The sequence below is a fragment of the Lepisma saccharinum genome, chromosome 1, assembly GCF_977018435.1.
Source record: "Lepisma saccharinum chromosome 1, izLepSacc3.1, whole genome shotgun sequence".
NCBI lineage: Eukaryota > Metazoa > Arthropoda > Insecta > Zygentoma > Lepismatidae > Lepisma > Lepisma saccharinum.
The window spans coordinates 47,496,957-47,520,738 of NC_139229.1; the positions used below are offsets into that span (position 1 = coordinate 47,496,957).

The 23,782-nt window shown below is 38.1% G+C and overlaps 1 protein-coding gene across 2 annotated transcripts in view; it reads left to right on the forward strand.

Annotated features, from left to right (window-relative positions):
• Dhc98D (Dynein heavy chain at 89D) overlaps positions 1-23,386 on the forward strand; it is a 519,777-nt gene extending 496,391 nt beyond the window's left edge. For both annotated transcript variants that reach the window (XM_083131330.1, XM_083131320.1), the window contains 4 exons: positions 5,111-5,278; positions 9,493-9,672; positions 15,409-15,555; positions 22,899-23,386. In XM_083131330.1, coding sequence (XP_082987456.1) covers positions 5,111-5,278; positions 9,493-9,672; positions 15,409-15,555; positions 22,899-23,045 — 642 coding nt within the window. In that variant the 3' untranslated portion in view covers positions 23,046-23,386. The remainder of the gene's footprint in view (positions 1-5,110; positions 5,279-9,492; positions 9,673-15,408; positions 15,556-22,898) is intronic.
• The last annotated feature ends 396 nt before the right edge of the window (positions 23,387-23,782 follow it).

The following is a 23,782-nucleotide window of genomic DNA, read 5'->3' on the forward strand; positions in this document are numbered from 1 at the left end:
TCCATTCCTTGTTTAACTTCAGTCCCCCATTCCAGTTCATTGTGTCTTCTTCGCCTTTCTTCTCTATTTCCTTGGCTTCCTTCCATTTTCTCACTAGCATTCTCTTCTCCCTTCCTATCTGCTTAGCCTCATCCCACTCTATGTCATGTCCTGTTTCTCTCGTGTGTTTAAATATTGCATTTCTCTCTCTCTTAAGTCATACATCATCCCTATGTTGTTTCAACCTGTCTTTCAGCCTTTTTTTCGTTTCTCCTATGTACACACTCTGACATTCTTTACATTTTACTTCGTAGATAATCCCTTCTTCTTCCTCTTCTCTGTTTTCCTTTTTCTTGTTAGCATTCCTCGCTATTCCTAAGATGCTTCTTCCTCCCTTCCTGTAAGTTTTAATTCCTGCTTTCCTAAGCACTTTGCATATCTTTTCTGTGGTCTTCCCCATACTCCTTATTCCAAACCTTCTCTCCTCTTTTTCTTTCTCTTCCAATTCTCCCCTGCCCGTTTTCTTACTTCTTCTGTTTATGTCCAGTCTATCCTGCTTCTCATAGCCATTCTTTTCCAGCTGTTTCCATAGGCTATTTATTTTGCCTTCTTTTTCACATTCTTTCATGCATATTTTCTTGATTCTGTCCTCCATATTCTTTATAAAATTTATTTTTGTCACCTCACTTACATCACTTCTTTTGTGGCAGAATACCCCTGCTGCACACTTCTTCTGATGCCAAGCGGTTTCAATTTCTTGTCCTCTTTTCCTTTTCATCAATATATCTAGATAGCTTAACTTGTCTTCTTCTTCTATTTCAAGTTCCAATAATATCCCTCTTTCTTCATCTTGAATTTCTTTGGCAAAAATGTCAAGCTGCCTCTTCGTTCCCTTCCATATGCCAAAACAGTCGTCCACATATCTGCAAAACAGAATCATTTTGTCACCTCCCTTTTCTATCACTTTCTTTTCCCATTCATTCATAACCAATTCAGCCAATGCTGGGCTTAGACTGGAACCTATATTTAGTCCTTCACTCATTAACATTATTTTATCTCCCATTATACTGTAACCGTTATTCCAAATGGTTTCCAGCGCCTTCACTACCCTTTCACTATCCCATTCTCCTATAATTTCTTGTCCCATTCTCTTTTTAATAATGTCCAAAACGTGTCCCCTCTTGATGCTCGGGAACATACTTTTCACGTCTAAGCTAAACATTGTCGTCTTCATCTCATTTAACTTAAGTCCTTTTATGAGGTCTACTACTTGTTCACTGTTCTTAACTGCTCTGCTTTCTTGCTGTGTTACTAACACGTCAATAACTTTCTTTAATTTCTTTTCTAAGGGTTCCAAAATATTGTTTCTGCAGTTCATTACTGGTCTTAACTTTATCTCCTCTTTGTGTATCTTTGGAAAGGCTTTCAAACTTGGTAGTCTTCCTGTCTCCTTTATGCATTTCTTGAATCCACTCCTCCTACAGTCTTTAATGATTCTTTCTTTTATAGTTTGTTCTTCACCTGTTCCACAAATCTCCTCATATCCATTTTCTTTTAGGTCTTCAAACTTCCTCTCGTACCATTCTCTTTCCATCACCACAATTGCTCCACCTTTATCTGCCTGCTCTATCACCACATCATTTCTTGTTTTGATTTTCTTCATCCCTTCCCTTTCTTTTTGACTCAAATTATCTACTTTTCCTTGTTTTCCCATTTCTTTCTTCAGTATGGCTGCTGTTCTTCTTCTAATCTTGTCTCTTTCTGGTTCTTCTTTTATATGGAGCACTGCTTCTTCAATGTCATATATAACTTCCTCATAATCTACATTTCTTTCTTTAACTTTGAAACCTCTTCCTAGTTTTAAAAAAACTTCCTCTTCTTTTGTTAGATCTACATTCCCTATTACCACAACTCTTCTTCTGGTATCCTCTTCTTCTTCCTCTTCTCCTCTTTCTTCTTTCCATCCTAGTCCCTCTCCTTTCTTCTTCAATTTTATTTTCATTTTCTCTCTAAATTTCTCCTGCCAGATTTTCATTTCATGAAATGTATATTCTCTCGTAAAAATGGTGAGACCATCTTCAATAGCTTTTTCAATTCTTGTCAGGTTCTCCTTTATTATTTTTATCTCCTTTCTTCTTGCCCTTATTTCATTCCATATCAGTTCTTTTTCCATTTTCTGAACCAATATCCTCCATCTCCTGGTGTTGCAAACCACTCCCTTCTTACTTATTTTTAATCCTTTAGGCGCTGTGCCTCTCTCCAAACATTTTCTCAGAAACTTCTCTTGTTCGTCTTTGTGTATGTTGACAATGTTTAGCTTAGACGTGAAAAGTATGTTCCCGAGCATCAAGAGGGGACACGTTTTGGACATTATTAAAAAGAGAATGGGACAAGAAATTATAGGAGAATGGGATAGTGAAAGGGTAGTGAAGGCGCTGGAAACCATTTGGAATAACGGTTACAGTATAATGGGAGATAAAATAATGTTAATGAGTGAAGGACTAAATATAGGTTCCAGTCTAAGCCCAGCATTGGCTGAATTGGTTATGAATGAATGGGAAAAGAAAGTGATAGAAAAGGGAGGTGACAAAATGATTCTGTTTTGCAGATATGTGGACGACTGTTTTGGCATATGGAAGGGAACGAAGAGGCAGCTTGACATTTTTGCCAAAGAAATTCAAGATGAAGAAAGAGGGATATTATTGGAACTTGAAATAGAAGAAGAAGACAAGTTAAGCTATCTAGATATATTGATGAAAAGGAAAAGAGGACAAGAAATTGAAACCGCTTGGCATCAGAAGAAGTGTGCAGCAGGGGTATTCTGCCACAAAAGAAGTGATGTAAGTGAGGTGACAAAAATAAATTTTATAAAGAATATGGAGGACAGAATCAAGAAAATATGCATGAAAGAATGTGAAAAAGAAGGCAAAATAAATAGCCTATGGAAACAGCTGGAAAAGAATGGCTATGAGAAGCAGGATAGACTGGACATAAACAGAAGAAGTAAGAAAACGGGCAGGGGAGAATTGGAAGAGAAAGAAAAAGAGGAGAGAAGGTTTGGAATAAGGAGTATGGGGAAGACCACAGAAAAGATATGCAAAGTGCTTAGGAAAGCAGGAATTAAAACTTACAGGAAGGGAGGAAGAAGCATCTTAGGAATAGCGAGGAATGCTAACAAGAAAAAGGAAAACAGAGAAGAGGAAGAAGAAGGGATTATCTACGAAGTAAAATGTAAAGAATGTCAGAGTGTGTACATAGGAGAAACGAAAAAAAGGCTGAAAGACAGGTTGAAACAACATAGGGATGATGTATGACTTAAGAGAGAGAGAAATGCAATATTTAAACACACGAGAGAAACAGGACATGACATAGAGTGGGATGAGGCTAAGCAGATAGGAAGGGAGAAGAGAATGCTAGTGAGAAAATGGAAGGAAGCCAAGGAAATAGAGAAGAAAGGCGAAGAAGACACAATGAACTGGAATGGGGGACTGAAGTTAAACAAGGAATGGAAGAAGATGTTGGAAAGAGTGGAAAGGACAAGAGAAAAAGAGGAGAGGAGAAGGAAGAAAAATGAAGGGAAAAGAGCGTGAGATTAAAAAGTCCAACCACATTCTATATGGAAGTGTTTAGCCTTTTAGGTGAAAGTAAAGTTGGAAAGTGAAAGTCATCTGCTAGAAAGTTCCAAACAACTTTCTAAATAGTCTGGAGGGAGTAATGTTTGTGTATATATATTACCCTTCTTGTTGTATCTGGTTACTTTTGTACTTGATACAGAGTCTGAAGAAGACCTTGCTAGAAGGTTGAAACGTTACGTTAGTTTATGTTTTTTAATAAAATAAATTACTGCCTTGGTCAGCATATTTAGTTTTTCATAATCATGGAAACAAGGCTTAATGGAGTTATAATATATTTGTGTATGTGTGTGGGTAGTACGAGGTGGTAATACATAATGTTGAAAGGAGAAAACATCTGCTTGTACCCTTGAATTTTTGGAAAGTTTACCTTGAAAACCGGGAATTATACTTTAATTTTATTGTGGTCCTAGAGTGGCCACCCTGATTTAGGTCAGTGATTCATCCACACGTGTCCAACACCTTCTTAACAGTTTCTCATTATTTTCCAAGACAACTCGCAAATTTTTCATAAAATCACAATTTATTGTCATATCGTTACTAAATTTACTTGCACACTCCACCCTTACTATAAAACCTTATACTGGGTAAGCATTCTCAGTCCGTCTCCCCTCCAACTTGTTTGGCGGAAAAGTACGAGTTCAGAAACTGAATATTTGGCACGTGAATTCATTGAACCCCCAGGAAATCAATGCACGAATTACACCTGACTGAAGAGAAATACAGGACCTAAGAAGCAATTAATGAAAGGGAGGAGAAAAGTGTAGATGGAAAATCATATACAACTATATAAAATTGGTATTAATTTCTTAGAAGTAAAAAGAGGAATTAATGACTAAACAAGTAATGAAAAATGGTCACAATATTGTAAATGCATTTATAATTTTTTTGTGGAACTATGTTTTTTGTGTGGTATTTCATACTTTTAACTGATTTTCTATCTTTAGATTAATTACAATTACTTAATAGTCAGACAGTGAGAGATGAAACAATGAACATAATGAAACATCCATTTGCAAGCCTAGACTTGAACCCAAAACCTTTAGCATTAAGATCATGAGTCAAACACTCAGTGTGCCTGGTCACTAATTTGGTATCTATTTTTTGTTGCGTATGAATATTTCCATATTTTATGCTGAAGGAGATGCTGGCAGTATAGTGTTGTATATTTACAAAAAAATTACATAATACAAAGGAGAAGTATTCAAAAATCCCTTCCCCCCTCCCCCTCAAAAAAAATAATCAGAAATTCAGAAATGCTTAACATTTACCTTAATGCAAAGATTAGCTGCATGAAATAATATATGTTTATGTAATGCACATTGCTAATAACACAATTAATTGCAGAGGAAACAAACTTTGAGTTCTTTATAATATGATTCCATCTCAGCAATACTTCTATATTGTTTACTCATGGGTCAGGTTGTGAAATATCAGCAACTCTTAAAATGAAGTGCTGCTAAAGATCATACTGACATTTGTTATGATTTTTTGAACAGGCTCTTGCTGGACAAGTAGGAATGGATGCTGAACTGGATAATATAGCAACGTCCCTTTTCAATGGCCAGTTGCCGGACGTGTGGAGAAAACTTGCCCCTGCAACATGCAAGAACTTGGGAGGATGGATGGAACATTTCCAGAGAAGAACTAATCAGTACATAAATTGGGTATGTGATGTGTAGAATGATTAAAATATGTATAAAATTAATTTCCTCATTATGAAACCTTAACTCATATTTCATTCCAGCATATTTATTTAATAATGTGCAAAGTAATGTGACATGATGATATGTTTGTAGGTCATCAAGGTAATAAGTAGCATAGTGTTGCCTGTTAGAAGAAAATAATTGTTACTTTACAAGGTGTTGCATAAGTCTCTGACAAATTTCAGTTCTTCATAACTGAAAAGCTGCTGAAAATAGCAACTTACTGTTTTTTTCATTGAAATCGGGAACTCACAAGTTGTATTTTGTCAGAACTCTCTGTGTGTTCTCCTTCTATCGACTTGTCTCTTACTACCCTCCCAAAGGCAGAAACACCAATGGTAGAATACCAGCAGAGGTTTTTAGAGCTTCGAACTCAGCACCCCAATTTTAATGTGTTTTACACAAATGGGTCCAAATCTGCAGAATCAGTGGGATGTACCTTTGTTGCAGACTCGCATAGCTACAGTTTCATCCTACACCCTGCCTGTTGAATCTACATGGCAGGGTGTAGTCCTCAAAGCATTGGACTTCGCTGATATTCACTCCCTGCAGAAAGTCCTTGTATGCACAGATTCCACCAGTGTGCTTCAGTGTCTGGGATTACTCAATTCCAGACATCCTGTAGTGCAGCGCATCTTCCGGCAGCTAGTGTCCTTGTGTGCTAGAGCCAAAGTTCACTTCTGTTGGGTCCCTAGTCACATGTGCATACAGGGGAATGAAGCAGTCAATGCTGCCGTTAAGTCTGCTGATGCAGACGGCGACGTTCTCATCCACCGTCTCCCAGCTAGGGACCTTAGGAATGTGTATCATTGTTGCATTCTTGAAAATGGCAAGTCGAGTGGGATGAGACAAGGGAGAACAAGCTTTGTACTATCAAGCCCGTGACTGGTGCTTGGTGTTCCTCGTCTCGTCCCTCGCACCAAGAAGAAGTGACCCTAACGTGGCTCCGAAATGGGCATAGCCGTCTAATGCATCGCCATTTGCTGCAAGTACTGGACCCTTCGTTGTGCCGTAGTTGTGACGTTGTTTTAAGTGTTTGACACATTCTTCATGCCAATTTTAACAACCTCAGACAGAGTTTTAACCTTCCCAAGGACTTGTCATCCATGTTGGGTGACGATGTCAGTGTTTTAACCAATGTTTTTAGGTTTTAGAGAAGAGCAGGTCCCTTCCACTCTTTCTGAGGTAGTTTTAAGCTTACCTTACCTTTTTTTAATGTGTTGTGTTTGTCCAATGCAGGTCTATTTACAAACTGCATTTTTTATCCTTTCTTGAGGGGCTTTATACGCCCCTTTTTATCCTTTTTTTTTTTTTTGAGGTAAGGGTTTTAGGTAAGGGGATCTTGCCCGCATTCATTAAAGGGTGGAAAATGGCCTAATGTGCTGTCACACCCAATACAATTTTAATTCAATCAATCTCTGTGTACTCTCGAAATCAACTTTTGTGGACTTTGCCCAAATGACTCACAAACTCATTCAACATGTTTGTCATTTGTCTTTGAACTTGCACTTTTTTCCTTTCAATAATACTACGCGCTCCAGAATTATTTTTTTTGTACCAAACCTTAATTTTTGTTTCCAGATGGAGATTTCCACTGATACCTCATTTTGAAGTTTATTTGTATTTGTATAACAAATCTTACATGCATCTTACATGCTGTGCTTTGTTCTGCACCTCCATTTTTCTGAATAAGCACACTCATGGTATGCTGCAACTACTACATACATCTAGTTGAATATGCAAAAACTTTTTCAGTTGACGATTACAATGTGAAGCACCATAAGTTGTTATCTTCAATAACTTTTGAGGTATTAATGATTGAAATCCTTCAGCAACTTCTGAATCATACTGAATTTTAATTTTTTAAAAGGGAGTAATATCAAATATCGAGAATTAGTGTGTATTCAGTATTAATTAATAAAACCATATATGCCTCCGAGACAAGTCACATGACAGAAAATTTTGCTCTAGGAACATTGAGAATGGAGAATATAAATTTAGAATGTCATGCATTAAGTCTTTGAGGACTGAGAAATGATATACAGTAAACCCTTGTTAACACAAACTCACTTAAGATGAACAAAATGTTGGTCCCGGCAGGGATGTATTATATCTTATAGAAAGTTTTATTGGTTAACGCGAATTTCGGTTACCATGAATTACGAACTGCTTCTTAGTCTGTTGCATCATTAGATCTCATTTAACACGAACTTTCAAAGTTTTTCATAACTTTTTTTTCTGTTGTTCCTCTGTCGTTCCTCTGCTAGGTATGTAAGAAATCGGTCAACAATCTCTATCATCTTGTCAACAATCAACTTATACAGTATTGTAACCAACAGATTCAGATCAACAATGTGCTCAAATATGTTTTTCTATTCTTTAAAACATAGCCAGTATGAATAACATCAAGATTAAAACTTGGGTGCAATTGCTCAACAACAATGAGCTTATACGTATTTAACCAACAAATTCAGTTGTATGTTCAGATGTGTTTTTCTATTCTTTAAGACGTAGCTAGTACGAGTAACATCAAGTGCCTTTGGATCAAGGCATTATTGCTCTTATGAAGAGGTCTTATCGTATCTTGCAAAACCGCAATATAAAGGAATTTTTCACCAGAAAATGACCTGGGAGTACTTTTTTTAAAAGTTAAGTACTGTAGTACTGTACTAGTGTTTTCTATGATGACATACATAATACGTATTGTAAATGGTTAATGTGTAGAAAGAACTGTATTGCAACAATAAAATTTGAGTCCCCGGTTAGCAAGAATTTTTTTTAACAAGAACTCTTTAATTTTCGGTCCCTTGGGATTTGTGTTAACGAGCGTTTACTGTATTTAGCTTGAAAATTCACAAAAGTAAGTTAATTGGAAGAAGGGAGCAATTGAAAGGGAATGATGTCCACAACCTTGACTCGGAACTTGGATCAAAGTGTAGGCCCTTTCAACAAAATCTGTGTGGAGGTAACTCAAAGTCTCCTTAGCTTCTCCACTCCACCAGCCATGAAATCTTGGAGAGAGATAGGGTTCAGAGTTGCAAAGAGCACCATAGTTGTAGTGGTGTCAGACCTTGAAAGTCTAAGTAAGGGTCATGCACAATTTCTCAAGCACTATCTTTACCATAGCCATACATGCACACACAAACAGGAAGATTGATTGATTGAATTGTTGTTTTAAGTCCACTTTATGCACAGAAAGGCTAATCAGGACTGGACCTACAGTTTAAAGTGGGATCCGAATCACTTTGTGCCTACACCGGGTATCAAACCTGAGATCCCTTGATTACAAGGCGATGACACTACCACTGCACCATAAGGGAGGCCTATAAACAGAGAGAGAAGAGAGAATGTGTGTGAAAGGCATTGGAAGGAAGAATTATCATAAATGTCAGTGAACAGGGTCCATGGTACCTGCATACAAAATTACTAGTAATTACCTTATTTCTATTTTTTAAAATCAAGAATCTGAAGAATTGAGTACTGGATTTTTTTTTATTTTCATTTTTGTGTTTGGACTTGAGAACTGTAACATAACAAAAATTTCATTCAACTAATTTTGATAACACTTGTAGTGTCCATTAAATTTACTACATTTCTTAAACTTACTCATGAGTTAGTTATGAGCAGAGATGGTACCGCGTCACTGCATTGTTTGTTCCCGGGCGGCGGTAGTACCCTTTTGTGAATGAAGACAGTGGATCTTCGAAATAAATAGGATCGAACTATTAAATTGTGCAATGCGGAAGTGTGAAATCTTCTAAATTTCACGTAAGTAATTTTAAACCGCATTTACCACAACCATCATGAATTCTCTCATGAGTGTTATCCCAAATTTGATATCAGGTGGAGGCACATTGCACAGTGGTTCAGATCAAACTTTAAACTGTAGTTCCAGTCCCAATTAGCTTATCTGTGCACAAAGTGAACTTAAAACAACAGCAACTCTCTTGAGTGTTCTTATTTCATATTTTACTACTTATACAAGTTACAAATCTTATTTGTGAACTTTATTTATGGAGTCTGTTATATTGTTGCTGGTAATATTCTGTGATGTTTCAATTTCACTCTCAATAGTGAGTAAAAATTCTGCAAACATCAGTGGAAAATGTGCAGACTGTAACCTATTATTTACGTACTATAATATCATGTAGATAACAACAAGAATTTAATTTCAGGTGGAATCAGGAGATCTGAATGCAGTGTGGTTAGCTGGTCTGCATATACCAGAATCTTACTTAACTGCAGTGGTTCAGATGAAATGCAGAGCTAATGGTTGGCCGTTGGATCGCTCTACTCTCTACACCAGTGTTACAGATTTTCCTAATCCTGAATATGTTAGAGAACGACATGAGCAGGTAAGTAGATTTTGCTGTGTGATAGATGCAAGTTAAGTTTTTCTAAGTTGAAGAATACGTTTTATTTCCACACCCTAACATAGAAACAGTTCATGTTAATGAATAATTATGATTTTTTTTTCATGCAAATAATTAATTTTTGAGAATATATGTTAAACTGTTGTCTTCATAAATATGATAAAGTAACAAACTGGGTCATGAAAATATTTGTATATCTATGAATTGAATCACACCAATATTTTATCAAATGGGTGATTCTCTACGTGATGCATGGGACATTCGCACATGGTTAAATGAGTCTGGTATGCTAGTTAATTGATATTGCACTGATCTTTCATATTCATTGTTTTTAATACTGGGTGGTTGCTTACCATATGCCAAGAAATAAAATCCTTTCTCAAATTAACAATGCAAAATTAAATAAAAAACCTGTGTGATGCACGGGACTCAGAAAAACATGTGAGAAGCACATAGTTGTTTTTAATTGATTATTTCTGTGATTTGAAGAAGTTTCAGGGTACCATATTTAGACACAGTTTGCTAAAGACTTTGTACTACAATATGCGATGAACAACATTTTTATAAATACGGAGAAACTAGTACTCTCTTTTATCCGCGAAGCTGTTTTTTCTTTTTCGATTAATTTCAGTGGCCACTGCCACCATCCTCGTTGGAACTTGCTATACTGTTGCTTGGCGTGCGTCTTTTTTGTAGTTCTCTGGCTGCCGCTAGATGCGCTGTTGTTAACTGTGCGTCTGGGTCTGTGTCATCTGCTATTTCCGGGCGATAACTGTTGTAGTAGGGGTGTAGTGTGGTGCGCTTGTCCGCTATCGATGTTTAGCTCGTGTGGGAAGTGCATTATGGTGTGCATTTCCTTGATTTTGGTGTCTACGAGCGTGTGGGCAGTGTGTTTGACTTGAACCTTTTGAATTTTATGGCTATTGTATTTGATATGTTTAGCAAGACCAGAGAGGAGATAGCCACCATCACTGAAATAGCCCTGAAACATGGCTACACTGAAGCACAACATTCCACTTGGTGCAGTAAAGTGGAAATACAGGTCAGACACACTAACCAACCACAATCAACCCATCCGCAAGAAAGCCACCCACAATCAACGTCCAGCGGCCAATATAAATGGTTTGCCTTCCCCTACCATCCCACCACTTCCAACCGCATATCCAAAGCCCTTCTCCCATATGGCATCAAAGTAGCACACAAACCCAATTCCAAAATAGCTGATAAACTGAACAAACACAAACGGTACTTCCTCTCACCCCTTGATAACCCACGTGTATACGATGCAGAGTGTGAATGCAAGGCACATTACATCGGCAGGTCCATCAGATCTGTTAATGAAAGAATCCAACAGCACCTAGCAGATGCAAAAAAAGCCCAACCCACTACTGGTCTTGCTAAACATATCAAATACAATAGCCATAAAATTCAAAAGGTTCAAGTCAAACACACTGCCCACAGCTCGTAGACACCAAAATCAAAAAAAAGCACGCCATAATGCACTTCCCGCACGAGCTAAACATCGATAGCGGGCAAGCGCACCACACTTGGATTCTCCTACTACAAAAGTTATCACCCGGAAATAGCAGACGACACAGACCCAGATGCACAGTTAACAACAGCGCACCTAGCGGCAGCCAGAGAACTAAACAAAAGATGCATGCCATGCAACAGTACAGCAAGTTCCAACGAGGATGGTGGCAGTGGCCACTGAAATTAATCGAAAAAGAAAAAACAGCTTCACGGATCAAAGTGAGTACTAGTTTCTCCGTATTTATATACTACCGCGTGTCTCTTTTCCCAATTATGAAAATTTTTATATTTAAAAAAGAAAAAAAAATTTTTTTTTCCTTGTGCGATGCACGGGACATTTCTCTCCCTTATGTTGTCACTCCACTGCAGGTGATATCTGTCTCTATAAACTCTCTCAAAAGGTGGCAACACTATTTTTAAAGTATCTCAAGGACAAAAGATTTGGTATTTTAAGCCTTTAAGAAAAATTACCTCATAAATATATTCAACTATATGTTATTTAATTCTGCATAATGGTATTGCAGATTTGCAGATAACAGTGTAGGACTAAACTCCTGTATCCTAAGGACCTCCCCGATGGCGCAGTGGTAGCATTGTCGCCTTGTAATCAAGGGGCTCCGGGTTACATACCTGGTGGAGGTACATGGTTCGGATCCCACTTTAAACTGTAGGTCCAGCCCCGATTAGCCTTACTGTGCATAAAGTGGACTTAAAGCACCAACGCAATCAATCAATCCTATATCCTGTACATTGTTTACAGCTGCTTCAACATTCCATGGTGAATGTCAGATGTATCTTGTGTGCTAAGATACATGCTTTAAGGTAAAAATACTGTTTCTTGCTTTGTTGGTACTTTGTATGAAGCAATTGATCCTAAATCAGAGACCATCGCCAATATTGATGGAGTTATATGATCGAATGAACGAACATCTTCAGAATTCAAAAGTAAAAGGTATTGTTTTTGCAAGAACTTGGTTGCAAATACAGAAAAACATTAATGCGGAAGTATTTTGCAACTTCACATGGGAAGGGAGTAGTAGATGGAATCAGCAGACAAGCAAAATCACTTATTCGTACTCATGTAATGAGTAAAAGTAAATCTGCACCAATTGTACAGACTACTTCAGATTTTTCAGAAGTAATTAGAAATCTCATTCCCAAACTAAAGTTATTTTGATAAATGAAGAAGCATTTCACGAGAGAGAAGTTGGGATGATGCTCAGCCAATTGTAGGCACCAAATCTATACATACCATCAAAGCTGTTCAAGGTAGATATTTATATACCCCTGAGAACGCTCCGCCTCATGAATTAGAAATTCATGTGAATGCGAGTACAGGCTACAGCACTGGTGACTGGTACATAGTAAGATATGATGACGAACTATCGTGGTGCAGTTGTGAGAAAAGTTGCTGATGATTATGAGATATCCGTAATGGTGAAGGCTGGTGATACCAACCACTTGGCCAGCCCCTGTGGCGAAGTGGTTAGCACATCATGCTACGACGCCAGGGGTTCCGGGTTCCAATCCCATCTTGGGCATGGGTGTTTGTGAGTGTCCATTCATAAATTTCATGATATGAGGACTAAAAGTGGTAAGTGTTGTGCCAAAAGCGAAAGTGTTGGGAAATCGCATCGTTCCGCACATCAGCCCATAAGAATGTGCACACTAGTTACATGGCCTTTGAACTACTTAGAAGGCTACCAGCCACATTTCACAGTTTAATGTGGAAAACGTTGTTTGAATTATTGTGGCACTTACAGCGTTTACCAATTTTTGTCTTCATATCATCACTGATCCCCATCTTCGCAATTAGCCAAAAGTGGCAGAAAAACTAAATAAAATAAACCAAACCAAATCAAATTAAATCAAACCAACTACTGGAAGTGGCCTTTGAAGACTAATAAGTTACTGTACCCAACCATGCAAAAATAGGCTGCCTCTCGTAGTTAATTCCTGAGGACAGTTCAAGTTTCAAGATGTTATGCTGTGAAGTGTGATGCACGGGACACGAAAACTATTTGCACTGGTGTCTCAGTGGCTTGAATGAAATTGTAATAATTTCCAGTACTTCATGCTGTGTATTGAAAGTATATATTTTAGTTTCGAAATGTTTTTCTACAAAAATATCTTTCTCCACAAGAAAAATTTAATATTTTGCATGATGCATGAGACAAGGCCGTGGAGTACTTTAAAAATGCCAGTTTTGGAGTGTATTAAAAGACTAATTTGCTTATTTCCATATTCAATATGCAGCTAAGTAAACCTTTATTTGATAAATAAAAATAATTGAAATATGTCAATTATATACATATATCTATAAACATATATCCGTACCTGAGGTAAAGTTTTAGAGTTTTTCACTTGTAAATTGACCTTCAACTTTACAGATGTTTATTTTTAATATTTACCTGCTTTTTTGTTTTTCGTGATGGTTTGGATTGTACTCTACCTAAATACCATGAATATAAAATTAATATTGCAACTTCGTTATTTGATATTCTGGTTTCACTTTTCAGAGAATTGCCGAAATGTGCATACTTTTAAGGGTACAGGTAATTTGATATTGAAGTGAATATATGTATCTCCAGTCTTTTAATGTGTGTATGTGTACATATATGTCCTCCTCCGTGGCCGTGCGGTCTAAGGTGCTGTGCTTTGGAGTCCGACTGCAGGATGGCATGGGTTCGAGTCTGCCTGGGTTCTCGGTCTGTGTATAGGGCCAGTGGCAACCCACCATCGTGAGAAAATTTGGGAGCTACGAGTGAGTAGCGTAACCCGTTCTGGGAAATCTCCTAACGGCTGGGGGTTCGACGTGCTGACCCTACGTAATCCCATTACTGGTTGAAGATCTCCACATCTCTAGGTAGGATTGTGGGAGGGAGACTGGCAGTTGGGAGGTCGGCCTAGGCCCTTCAAGGGCTGTCGAGCCACGGGTTATGTACATATTCCATTGTCAGGTGGAACCCGCAGGCTACATTTTTTTATATTAAAGCAACTATTTTACTGATAGTTAAGCAACATTTTTCTTACAGTTTCTGTGTAATGAAATATGAAACTGAACAATGTTGATTAAACATAACTACCCTTAAAATACTTTTCCAGATTTATAGCGGTAGGTGAAGAATTTTGTGTCAAATTAAGTGAAGAGGAAACATTGCCTCTTCACTTAATAAGAAATTTATTTTAATTTCTGTGAATTGTCAAATGATGAAAAATAAATTATTTAAGACAAAGAGAGAAGGTAATTGAATATTCTAGTGGAGTTGAGTGGGAAACGTAACAGTTAAAGGAGAAGTTAATCACTTTTTGCTGTCACGGGTGGGACACAATAGAAAACAATGATAAATCAAAAGTTAAAATAAACAAATGATATGTAAAATACCTTCTACTATCTAACTTTATTATGTATAATACTCGAATTTTTATGCAAAAGATAATTTTAGATTGTTGACTCAGAAGATAAGATAAAGTTACACCATTGCATTTAATTTTAAAAATTGAGGATCAGGGACACTTTCACATGGAATGCCCCAAATCTATGTAAAACAAAACACAAGTCACTACTTGTATGTGCTCTACAAGTAGTCTTTTCCAAATACCAACATTTCAGACCCATTGCCAGATCCTTCCTCAAGGATGCCCCCCAAAAAAATTTCATTAAAAGATAAAAGTGGTTAAAAAGATAAAAGACTTGGGATTAAAAAACTGCATCGAGGTCATCAGCAACCTTGTGTAAAAGATGCACGTCACTACTGTTATGCAGCACAGCCTCCACTTTACTTAACCATACTCAATTCCCCCTAAGGGGTCCTGGGTTCGATACCCGGTGGAGGCACATAGTGGTTCGGATCCCACTTTAAACTGTAGGTCCAGTCCCGATTAGCCTTACAGTGTATAAAGTGGATTTAAAACACCAAATCAATCAATCAATTCCTCCTACTGGCAACTTCCTTTCCTTCTGCTCTTCTTATGTCACCAGTTAAACAAAACTTGCTGTTGTAGTTAAAGTTAATTTCCAGATGAATCTTAAGATTAATTTACAATCTCCTTTGTAACATTCTAACTGTATACCTTTACATTGTTTGATCAGTGCAAATAACCTAAGTGTGCATCATCAGTGTTTAGGTTTTTTCAATTTAATTTAAATTTAGTTTCATTCAATTGATTCAATCTTACTTTAAGGGCTGTTATGTGGGAGGCATGTACCTTGAAGGTGCTAGATGGGATCCAGAAAAGAAATGCTTGGCTCGTTCAAAACCCAAAGTTCTAATTGAACAGCTGCCTGTCTTAGCTGTTACCCCCATTGAGGCCCATAAGCTCAAACTTCAGGTAAGTAAATCATTGTTGTTGGAAAGTATCATCTTTGGTATAATTTATTTCTTATTTATATTCATGTAGATTCCATCTTCATGATTAGTGTGACTTATTTTGCTTTATTACTTTTCAACCACTTTTGGCTAATATGAGGATTTGTGATTATATGATGAAGTGACACTCACAAAAATACCCATGCCCAGGCTTGGATTTGAACCTGTTACTCCTGACATCATAGTGTGCTGAACTAACCACTCTGTCATGGAGATAATCTCAAAATAACAATCAACAATGCCCACATTTATACATTATTTATATCAAATACTATGTTTGGGATGTATTAATTGCTACCTAAAAGAAATGAAACAACAGATGAGTGGAAATGGTGTGGTGATATATAGGACTCGGAAGTGGATGACCTAAAAATTGTCAAAAAATCACCCATAGAATGACCATAAAATTCTTAACAAATTACTTAAAAATTATTTTCACTCTGAAAATGAAAGGTTGATTTTTTGCATAAATTACAAGAGAGTTGTTGAATAATTCGATAAAACCCGTTGTTTGGTGGTTTAAACTACTGAAGCAAAGGGATAAAAGCTATTAAGTGCTATTGTAGTTTTCCTTATTTTTACTTCAAGGTGCTGTATCTGTGGCAATAAATCATTGAATGAAATAATGTTTAATTTTGTGCACGACCCCAGGGAAACTTACTTTCTGGATGCACCTAATAGATATTTACTTTAGTAAACTAAAGCATATTATGAAAATTATAACATAATGGCACCATTTTGCAATGATAACACCATTAATCCTTGTTTCCATGATAACCAAAAACTCAATATGCAGACCAAGGCAGAATTTATTTTATTTTAAAACATAAACTAAACGTTACGTTTCAACCTTCTAGCAAGGTCTTCTTCAGACTCTGTACCAAATACAAGTAAAATAAGGTACAAAACAGGAAGATATATATATACACAAAAATCACTCCCCTCCAGACACAAGAATATTAGAAAGTTGTTTATCTGGAACATTCCTTTCCAGGTGTTCCAGCAGGTGGCCTTCTCCTGTCACCTGACAGGCGATTAGATAGACATTTCCTTTCATCTGGAATGTGGTTGGACTCCTTATCTCATGCTCTTTTTCCTTATCCTTCCTTTCTTCATTCTTCTTCCTTCTTTTCTCCTCCTTCGCTCTTGTCCTTTCCACTCTTTCCAACACCTTCTTCCAAGAGCACCACTTTTTTTTTTTCGACTATGCCTTCAATTTTTTATTGTCGCGAGAACAAAAAAGTGTCTGTTTTTAATGTTTTTCAAATGACAACTCATGTTGAAGTTCTGTAAATAAAAAAGTTGTGGTCCAATCGTGTTGAAATTTAAATACAGTGCAGGTAGAAAGGTTTCAAACACAATTCTTGATTTTCAGATTTTTTAAATTGATAAAAAAAAACGTTTTTATGAATTTTGTGAAACAACTTTTTCTTACAAGGGAGGTTATCTAAGTGTCCCCCTCCGATTTCCATGAAACTTGGCAATTTTATAGAGGGGCCCAAAGGAAGAAATACGTGTTTTTTTTCGTGCTAAAAAACTGTTTTAGGGGGCAAAACCTCCCCTCTAATGTCAAGATGAGGACAAATTGAAGTGGGGATCTGACCCCTGTGTCCCCCTCCGATTTCCATGAAACTTGGCAGGTGCATAGAGGGGCCCAAAGGAAGAAATACTTGTTTTTTTGTTTCGGCTAAAAAACTGTTTTAGGGGGCAAAAACTCCCCTCTAATGTCAAGATGAGGACAAATTGAAGTGGGGATCTGACCCCTGTGTCCCCCTCCGATTTCCATGAAACTTGGCAGATGTATAGATGGGCCCAAAGGAAGAAATACGTGTTTTTTTATTTCGGCTAAAAAACTGTTTTAGGGGACAAAACCTCCCCTCTAATGTCAAGATGAGGACAAATTGAAGTGGGCATCTGATCCCTGTGTCCCCTTCCGATTTCCATGGAACTTGGAAGGTGTATAGAGGGGCCCAAAGGAAGAAATACATGTTTTTTTTGTTTCGGCTAAAAAACGGTTTTAGGGGGCAACCCCCCTCAAATATCAAATGAGGACAAATTGAAGTGGGGATCTGACCCCGAAACCACGTAAATCTGGCATAGGAAGAACACACTCATATAATTGTAACACACACAGCACATAACTGTAGGATTGTCGGTACCAAACGCAGTGCAATTGTAGAGAGATGCCGAATTCATAGACACCGTTGTTCCCGGATAGAGATGGCCATAACAATAGACGTACCAGAGCAGGGTAAATCAAAATAGCCGCACACGGGAACCATAACCCTATCAAGCATGACCTAGATATCATATAGGTGATATCCATAGCCAAGGACAAAAGAGGATAGTTCCACAGATGAATACACAACATGTATAAAACATTTATTACCATCAGAAAGTAACACGAAACAACGTTATGGTAACCGATCTGCCAACACAAAGTAAAGAAATGCACCCATGCATCACATTGAAAACCGCCCCCATTCATGCTTCCACGGTGTCAATGTACATACTCGTCACAATAATGGTACTCCTAAAAAAAATGATTTAAACATAATGTTCGGTTATGCCATACACATCTGATTACTGCACTGCACCACAAACATCACATATCGGATTACTGTCACCACCAAAACAGAATGCCACCGGATTCTCAAATGGAGGTGGTCTTTTGGGAAGATACCCACTCTTATACCATGCGTATTGGAAGACGTGTCGAAACCTGGGTGAGGACAATTATTATGTGTGAGTGATTGTAGTTTGATAATGTTATTGTGTAGGTGGAGATTAATGTCACTGTGTAGTAACAGGACAAGATCGGAAAACAGTCGCACGAAATTTTTCCAAATCCTAAATCCATACACATCTAATGGTTGGAGAGTGCCAGTCAATACTTTAGGTATTGTCAACAGAGTAATGTTTTTGTCCCGTGGTGTCACCTCTCGCATAACAATATCACTATGTCCACAACACGAATCCAATAGCAGAGCACCGAAATCGCCTGTGTTTGGGAAGTACACCTCCTTGAGCCAGGTCTTAAAGTGATTTGTTGTCAGTTTCCCTGATGTAGAGGTTGCAATGAACACATTTGCTGGACGGAACAGTGTTCGGTTGACATATGGTCCAAAGGTACCTTCAGGTTCCTTCAGAACAACGAAGAGAGAAGACAACACCTCTCCCGTGGCTGAAATAATTGGTTGAATGGTGCAGTTGTGTGTTGTGGATGCAACAGATTGCACGATAGTTTCCACTTTCTTCGTTCCCTTAATAACTAGGGTGCGACCACTGTGTATTTCTAAATTAAAACCAGTTTGATCAGGGTTAAACACATTTCCGACAGAGTACTGTGCAATACATGATTTAACACTTTCCACAAAGCTGTTACGTTCGTTCTGAACATGTTCACCCTTGCCAGCAGATGTGCGTGTAAATGAATTTGGTGACCTTCCGGGAAACGATGTGATGTGCTTTCTTGAATTTCCAAAGCCAAAACCATGACGCTGTAAACTGAGGAACGTCCAATTCAGCTTTAGCTTGCAGAGCCCATCTCCAAATATCAATATCATGAATGGAACCTGTGCTTGCACGACATCACTAAAGTTTTCTAAAACTAATTTGGAAACCTGACACAGCTTTTCTTTCCGCGTTCGTCCTGTGTGTACCTGCTCTTCCCATCTTCGTAGTTGCCGTGTTTAGGTAACCTTATACTGATTTTGCACGGTGGTAAGATACAAACGTCACTTCTGTCCACTCCTCCAAAAGTCAACAGCTCTTCGTTTATATCCAATGGATACAGTATGTGGTGAACAATGGTCAGTATAGTCTTCTTCCGTGTCATCATCTGTATTTTCCAAAGCGTGTGCATACATCATCTGTATTTTCCAAAGCGTGTGCATATGTATTGTCTTGCTGGTCAAAGTCCAAGGAAGTAGCAAATTCTACGATGTACGCAGGATCTTTGGTAGATCTTTCAATGATATCCTTCACAATGTCTGCGACATATGCCTCCTCTGCTGTTAAAGGAGATGGGCTACTGGCATTAAATGCCTGTACTAACAGTGTGGCCATATTCACTACATTCAACATGGTACTTCCATACAGAACTGTTGTCCATATTTTCTTCTGTGAGCCTTTATATACGGGGTCACACATACGGAATTTGGATTCATGATGTCTTATCGTGCATACCATCCCACTACAGCACACCTGATAATTGTGTTTAACTGTGGCCTCCAGGCACCATTTCACGTTTCCTTACTCTTATCTCCTCTGCTTGTAAGGTATCTCCTGACAGACTGCCCATAGGTGATAACTCGTGGTGGGTGTGTTGCACTTGATTTGTGTCAACCATGTCTCGTGTGTTATGTAATGCATTTTATGACATTGTATGCTATTGCGTGGCATATTTGCCTTACTTCGTCTGGTCGGTGATAGCAGTGTTTGCCAGTGATATGCACTTCATATCTCCAATGCTCCACATGCGTATCTGCCAGTTTTTTAGCCGAAATAAAAAAAACAACGTATTTCTTCCTTTGGGCCCCTCTATACACCTGCCATGTTTCATGGAAATCGGAGGGGAACACAGGGGTCAGATCCCCACTTCAATAAGTCCTCATCTTGAAAATTTGAGGGGAGATTTTGCCCCCTAAAACAGTTTTTTAGCCGAAACAAAAAAAACACGTATTTCTTCCTTTGGGCCCCTCTATACACCTTCCAAGTTTCATGGAAGTCGGAGGGGGACACAGGGGTCAAATCCCGACTTCAATTTGCCCTCATCTTGACATTAGAGGGGAGGTTTTGCGCCCCTCTATACACCTTCCAAGTTTCATGGAAATCGGAGGGGGACACAGGGGTCAGATCCCCACTTCAATTTGTCCTCGTCTTGACATTTGAGGGAGGTTTTGCCCCCTAAAACAGTTTTTTAGCCGAAACAAAAAACACGTATTTATTCCTTTGCGCCCCTCTATACACCATCCAAGTTTCATGGAAATCGGAGGGGGACACAGGGGTCAGATCCCCACTTCAATTTGTCCTCATCTTGACATTTGAGGGAGGTTTTGGCACCTAAAACAATTTTTTAGCCGAAACAAAAAAACACGTATTTCTTCCTTTGCCCCTCTATACACCATCCAAGTTTTATGGAAATCGGAGGGGGACACAGGGGTCAGATCCCCACTTCAATTTGTCCTCATCTTGACATTTGAGGGAGGTTTTGCCCCCTAAAACAGTTTTTTAGCCGAAACAAAAAAAACACATATTTCTTCCTTTGCGCCCCTCTATACACCATCCAAGTTTCATGGAAATCGGAGGGGGACACAGGGATCAGATCCCCACTTCAATTTGTCCTCATCTTGACATTTGAGGGAGGTTTTGCCCCCTAAAACAGTTTTTTAGCCGAAACAAAAAAACACGTATTTCTTCCTTTGCCCCTCTATACACCATCCAAGTTTTATGGAAATCCGAGGGGGACACAGGGGTCAGATCCCCACTTCAATTTGTCCTCATCTTGACATTAGAGGGAAGTTTTTGCCCCCTGAAACAGTTTTTTAGCCGAAACAAAAAATACGTATTTCTTCCTTTGCGCCCCTCTATACACCTTCCAAGTTTCATGGAAATCGGAGGGGGACACAGGGGTCAGATCCCCACTACAATTTGTCCTCATCTTGACATTTGAGGGAGGTTTTGCCCCCTAAAACAGTTTTTTAGCCGAAACAAAAAAAACACGTGTTTCTTCCTTTGCGCCCCTCTATACACCATCTAAGTTTTATGGAAATCGGAGGGGGACACAGGGGTCAGATCCCCACTTCAATTTGTCCTCATCTTGACATTAGAGGGAAGTTTTTGCCCCCTGAAACAGTTTTTTAGCCGAAACAAAAAAACACGTATTTCTTCATTTGCGCCCCTTTATACACCATCCCAGTTTTATGGAAATCGGAGGGGGACACAGGGGTCAGATCCCCACTTCAATTTGTCCTCATCTTGACATTTGAGGGAGGTTTTGGCGCCTAAAACAGTTTTTTAGCCGAAACAAAAAAACAGGTATTTCTTCATTTGCGCCCCTTTATACACCATCCCAGTTTTATGGAAATCGGAGGGGGACACAGGGGTCAGATCCCCACTTCAATTTGTCCTCATCTTGACATTTGAGGGAGGTTTTGCCCCCTAAAACAGTTTTTTAGCCGAAACAAAAAAACACATATTTCTTCCTTTGCGCCCCTCTATACACCATCCAAGTTTTATGGAAATCGGAGGGGGACACAGGGGTCAGGTCCCCACTTCAATTTGTCCTCATCTTGACATTAGAGGGAAGTTTTTGCCCCCTGAAACAGTTCTTTAGCCAAAACAAAAAATACGTATTTCTTCCTTTGCGCCCCTCTATACACCTTCCAAGTTTCATGGAAATCGGAGGGGGACACAGGGGTCAGATCCCCACTTCAATTTGTCCTCATCTTGACATTTGAGGGAGGTTTTGCCCCCTAAAACAGTTTTTTTAGTCGAAACAAAAAAAACACATATTTCTTCCTTTGGGCCCCTCTATACACCTGCCAAGTTTCATGGAAATCGGAGGGGGACACTTAGATAACCTCCCTTGTTAGTATTGGGTAGTCCTACAAATACGATATTGGTCTTGTTTTGAAGCTCTTTGCAGCTGTTTTTAAAACCCATCATGATTGTCAATTCATATTGTGAAACCAATTTTATACAGTTTTTTATTCAATAGAGTCAAGACGTGTGTTCAACGTGGCGACACCCCTCACAGTGACAGTCTGCAGTTTGCACAGTTTAATAGAGATCACGGTAGTGACTCAATGGGAACACCTGCACGTGAGGCTCAGGCTATCAAAATTTAAAATTGGAATGCTCTCGAAATATTATTGTTATTTTATTTTACTGCAGAAACATATATATGTACAAACACAAATCTGTTTATGCCCTACAAAATAAATTCTTGTTCAAAGGAAGAAATCGAAACAAAGTGGTAATGCAGTCAAAGAATCAACTACAATGATTAACAAATTCTGTAATTGTTGTTAACAATGCAAGTTCTTCCCATGAATTTTTGTACACTATATTTGCTTATTCATTCAAATGTTATCAATGTTCTTCTTGAAGATCCGCATAACCACTTTTTGTACATGAAAATAATCTAACACAGTTATTTTGCATTATTCATGAATGTTTTATGCATGCAAGATTTAGTTATCATAGATACACAGAAATATCAATATTGCTGATTCAGTCCCATTTCTACCTCCTAATAATTAAAATATTTGTGGATTACAATTATCATCATTATCATTGCAGAACACATTACGTACTCCAGTGTACACGACATCATTAAGACGAAATGCGATGGGAGTTGGACTTACTTTCGAAGCAGACCTTCCTACAAAAGAGCACAGCAGTCATTGGGTGCTACAGGGAGTATGTTTAGTTCTTAATGCAGACTAACATTGTGTAAATGTTGATTTGAATTTATATTTTACGGATATCTCATTCTTTCTGCATTGTTACATGTAAGTTATGTATGAAAATATTCTCATGTTGTGATGATGGTAGTTGTAAAAATTGTTAGCTCTTTAGTATGATGAGAGGAGTTGTTTACTTGTTCATAGTTATAGATTTTAGTGTAATGATAGGAATTTCATTGAAGTCTGCAGGATCATACTGCTTGGAAGAAATGTATCTATTTTCACTTGATATGGTTCTAACGTAAATATTTCAAATGACAACTGTATTATGAAAGTGTGTTTAAATGTTCCATTATTTTTTTTTACTTAAATATATTTGTACTTCTGATTTGTCTTGTTTTTATTTTCAACTAGCTAAGTTGCAGTTATGCGAAGTATTTGTTAAATGTAATACAGGGTGGGGTGGTGCATATTGTATCTACCAACTTCAGATGACAACGGAAAGATGGTGAGTGCTTCTAGTAACTTTATATTGTTATAAAATAAAAATATATGCATAGGCACTTCATAGAGCCATGGTGGCTCAGTCATTAGGGGGTCTGACTACTATGCGAGAGTTCCAGGTTCAATCCCTGGCAGGATTTTGAAAATAACATCCTCTAAATCCTTCCCCTGCTTGCATGTGCTGTTCAGGTAATGTGGGATGGCTTTTGTGATGCAACATGTCCTGTGGAATAGCACGTATTTCACGGTGACTGACAGTTCACAACATTATCC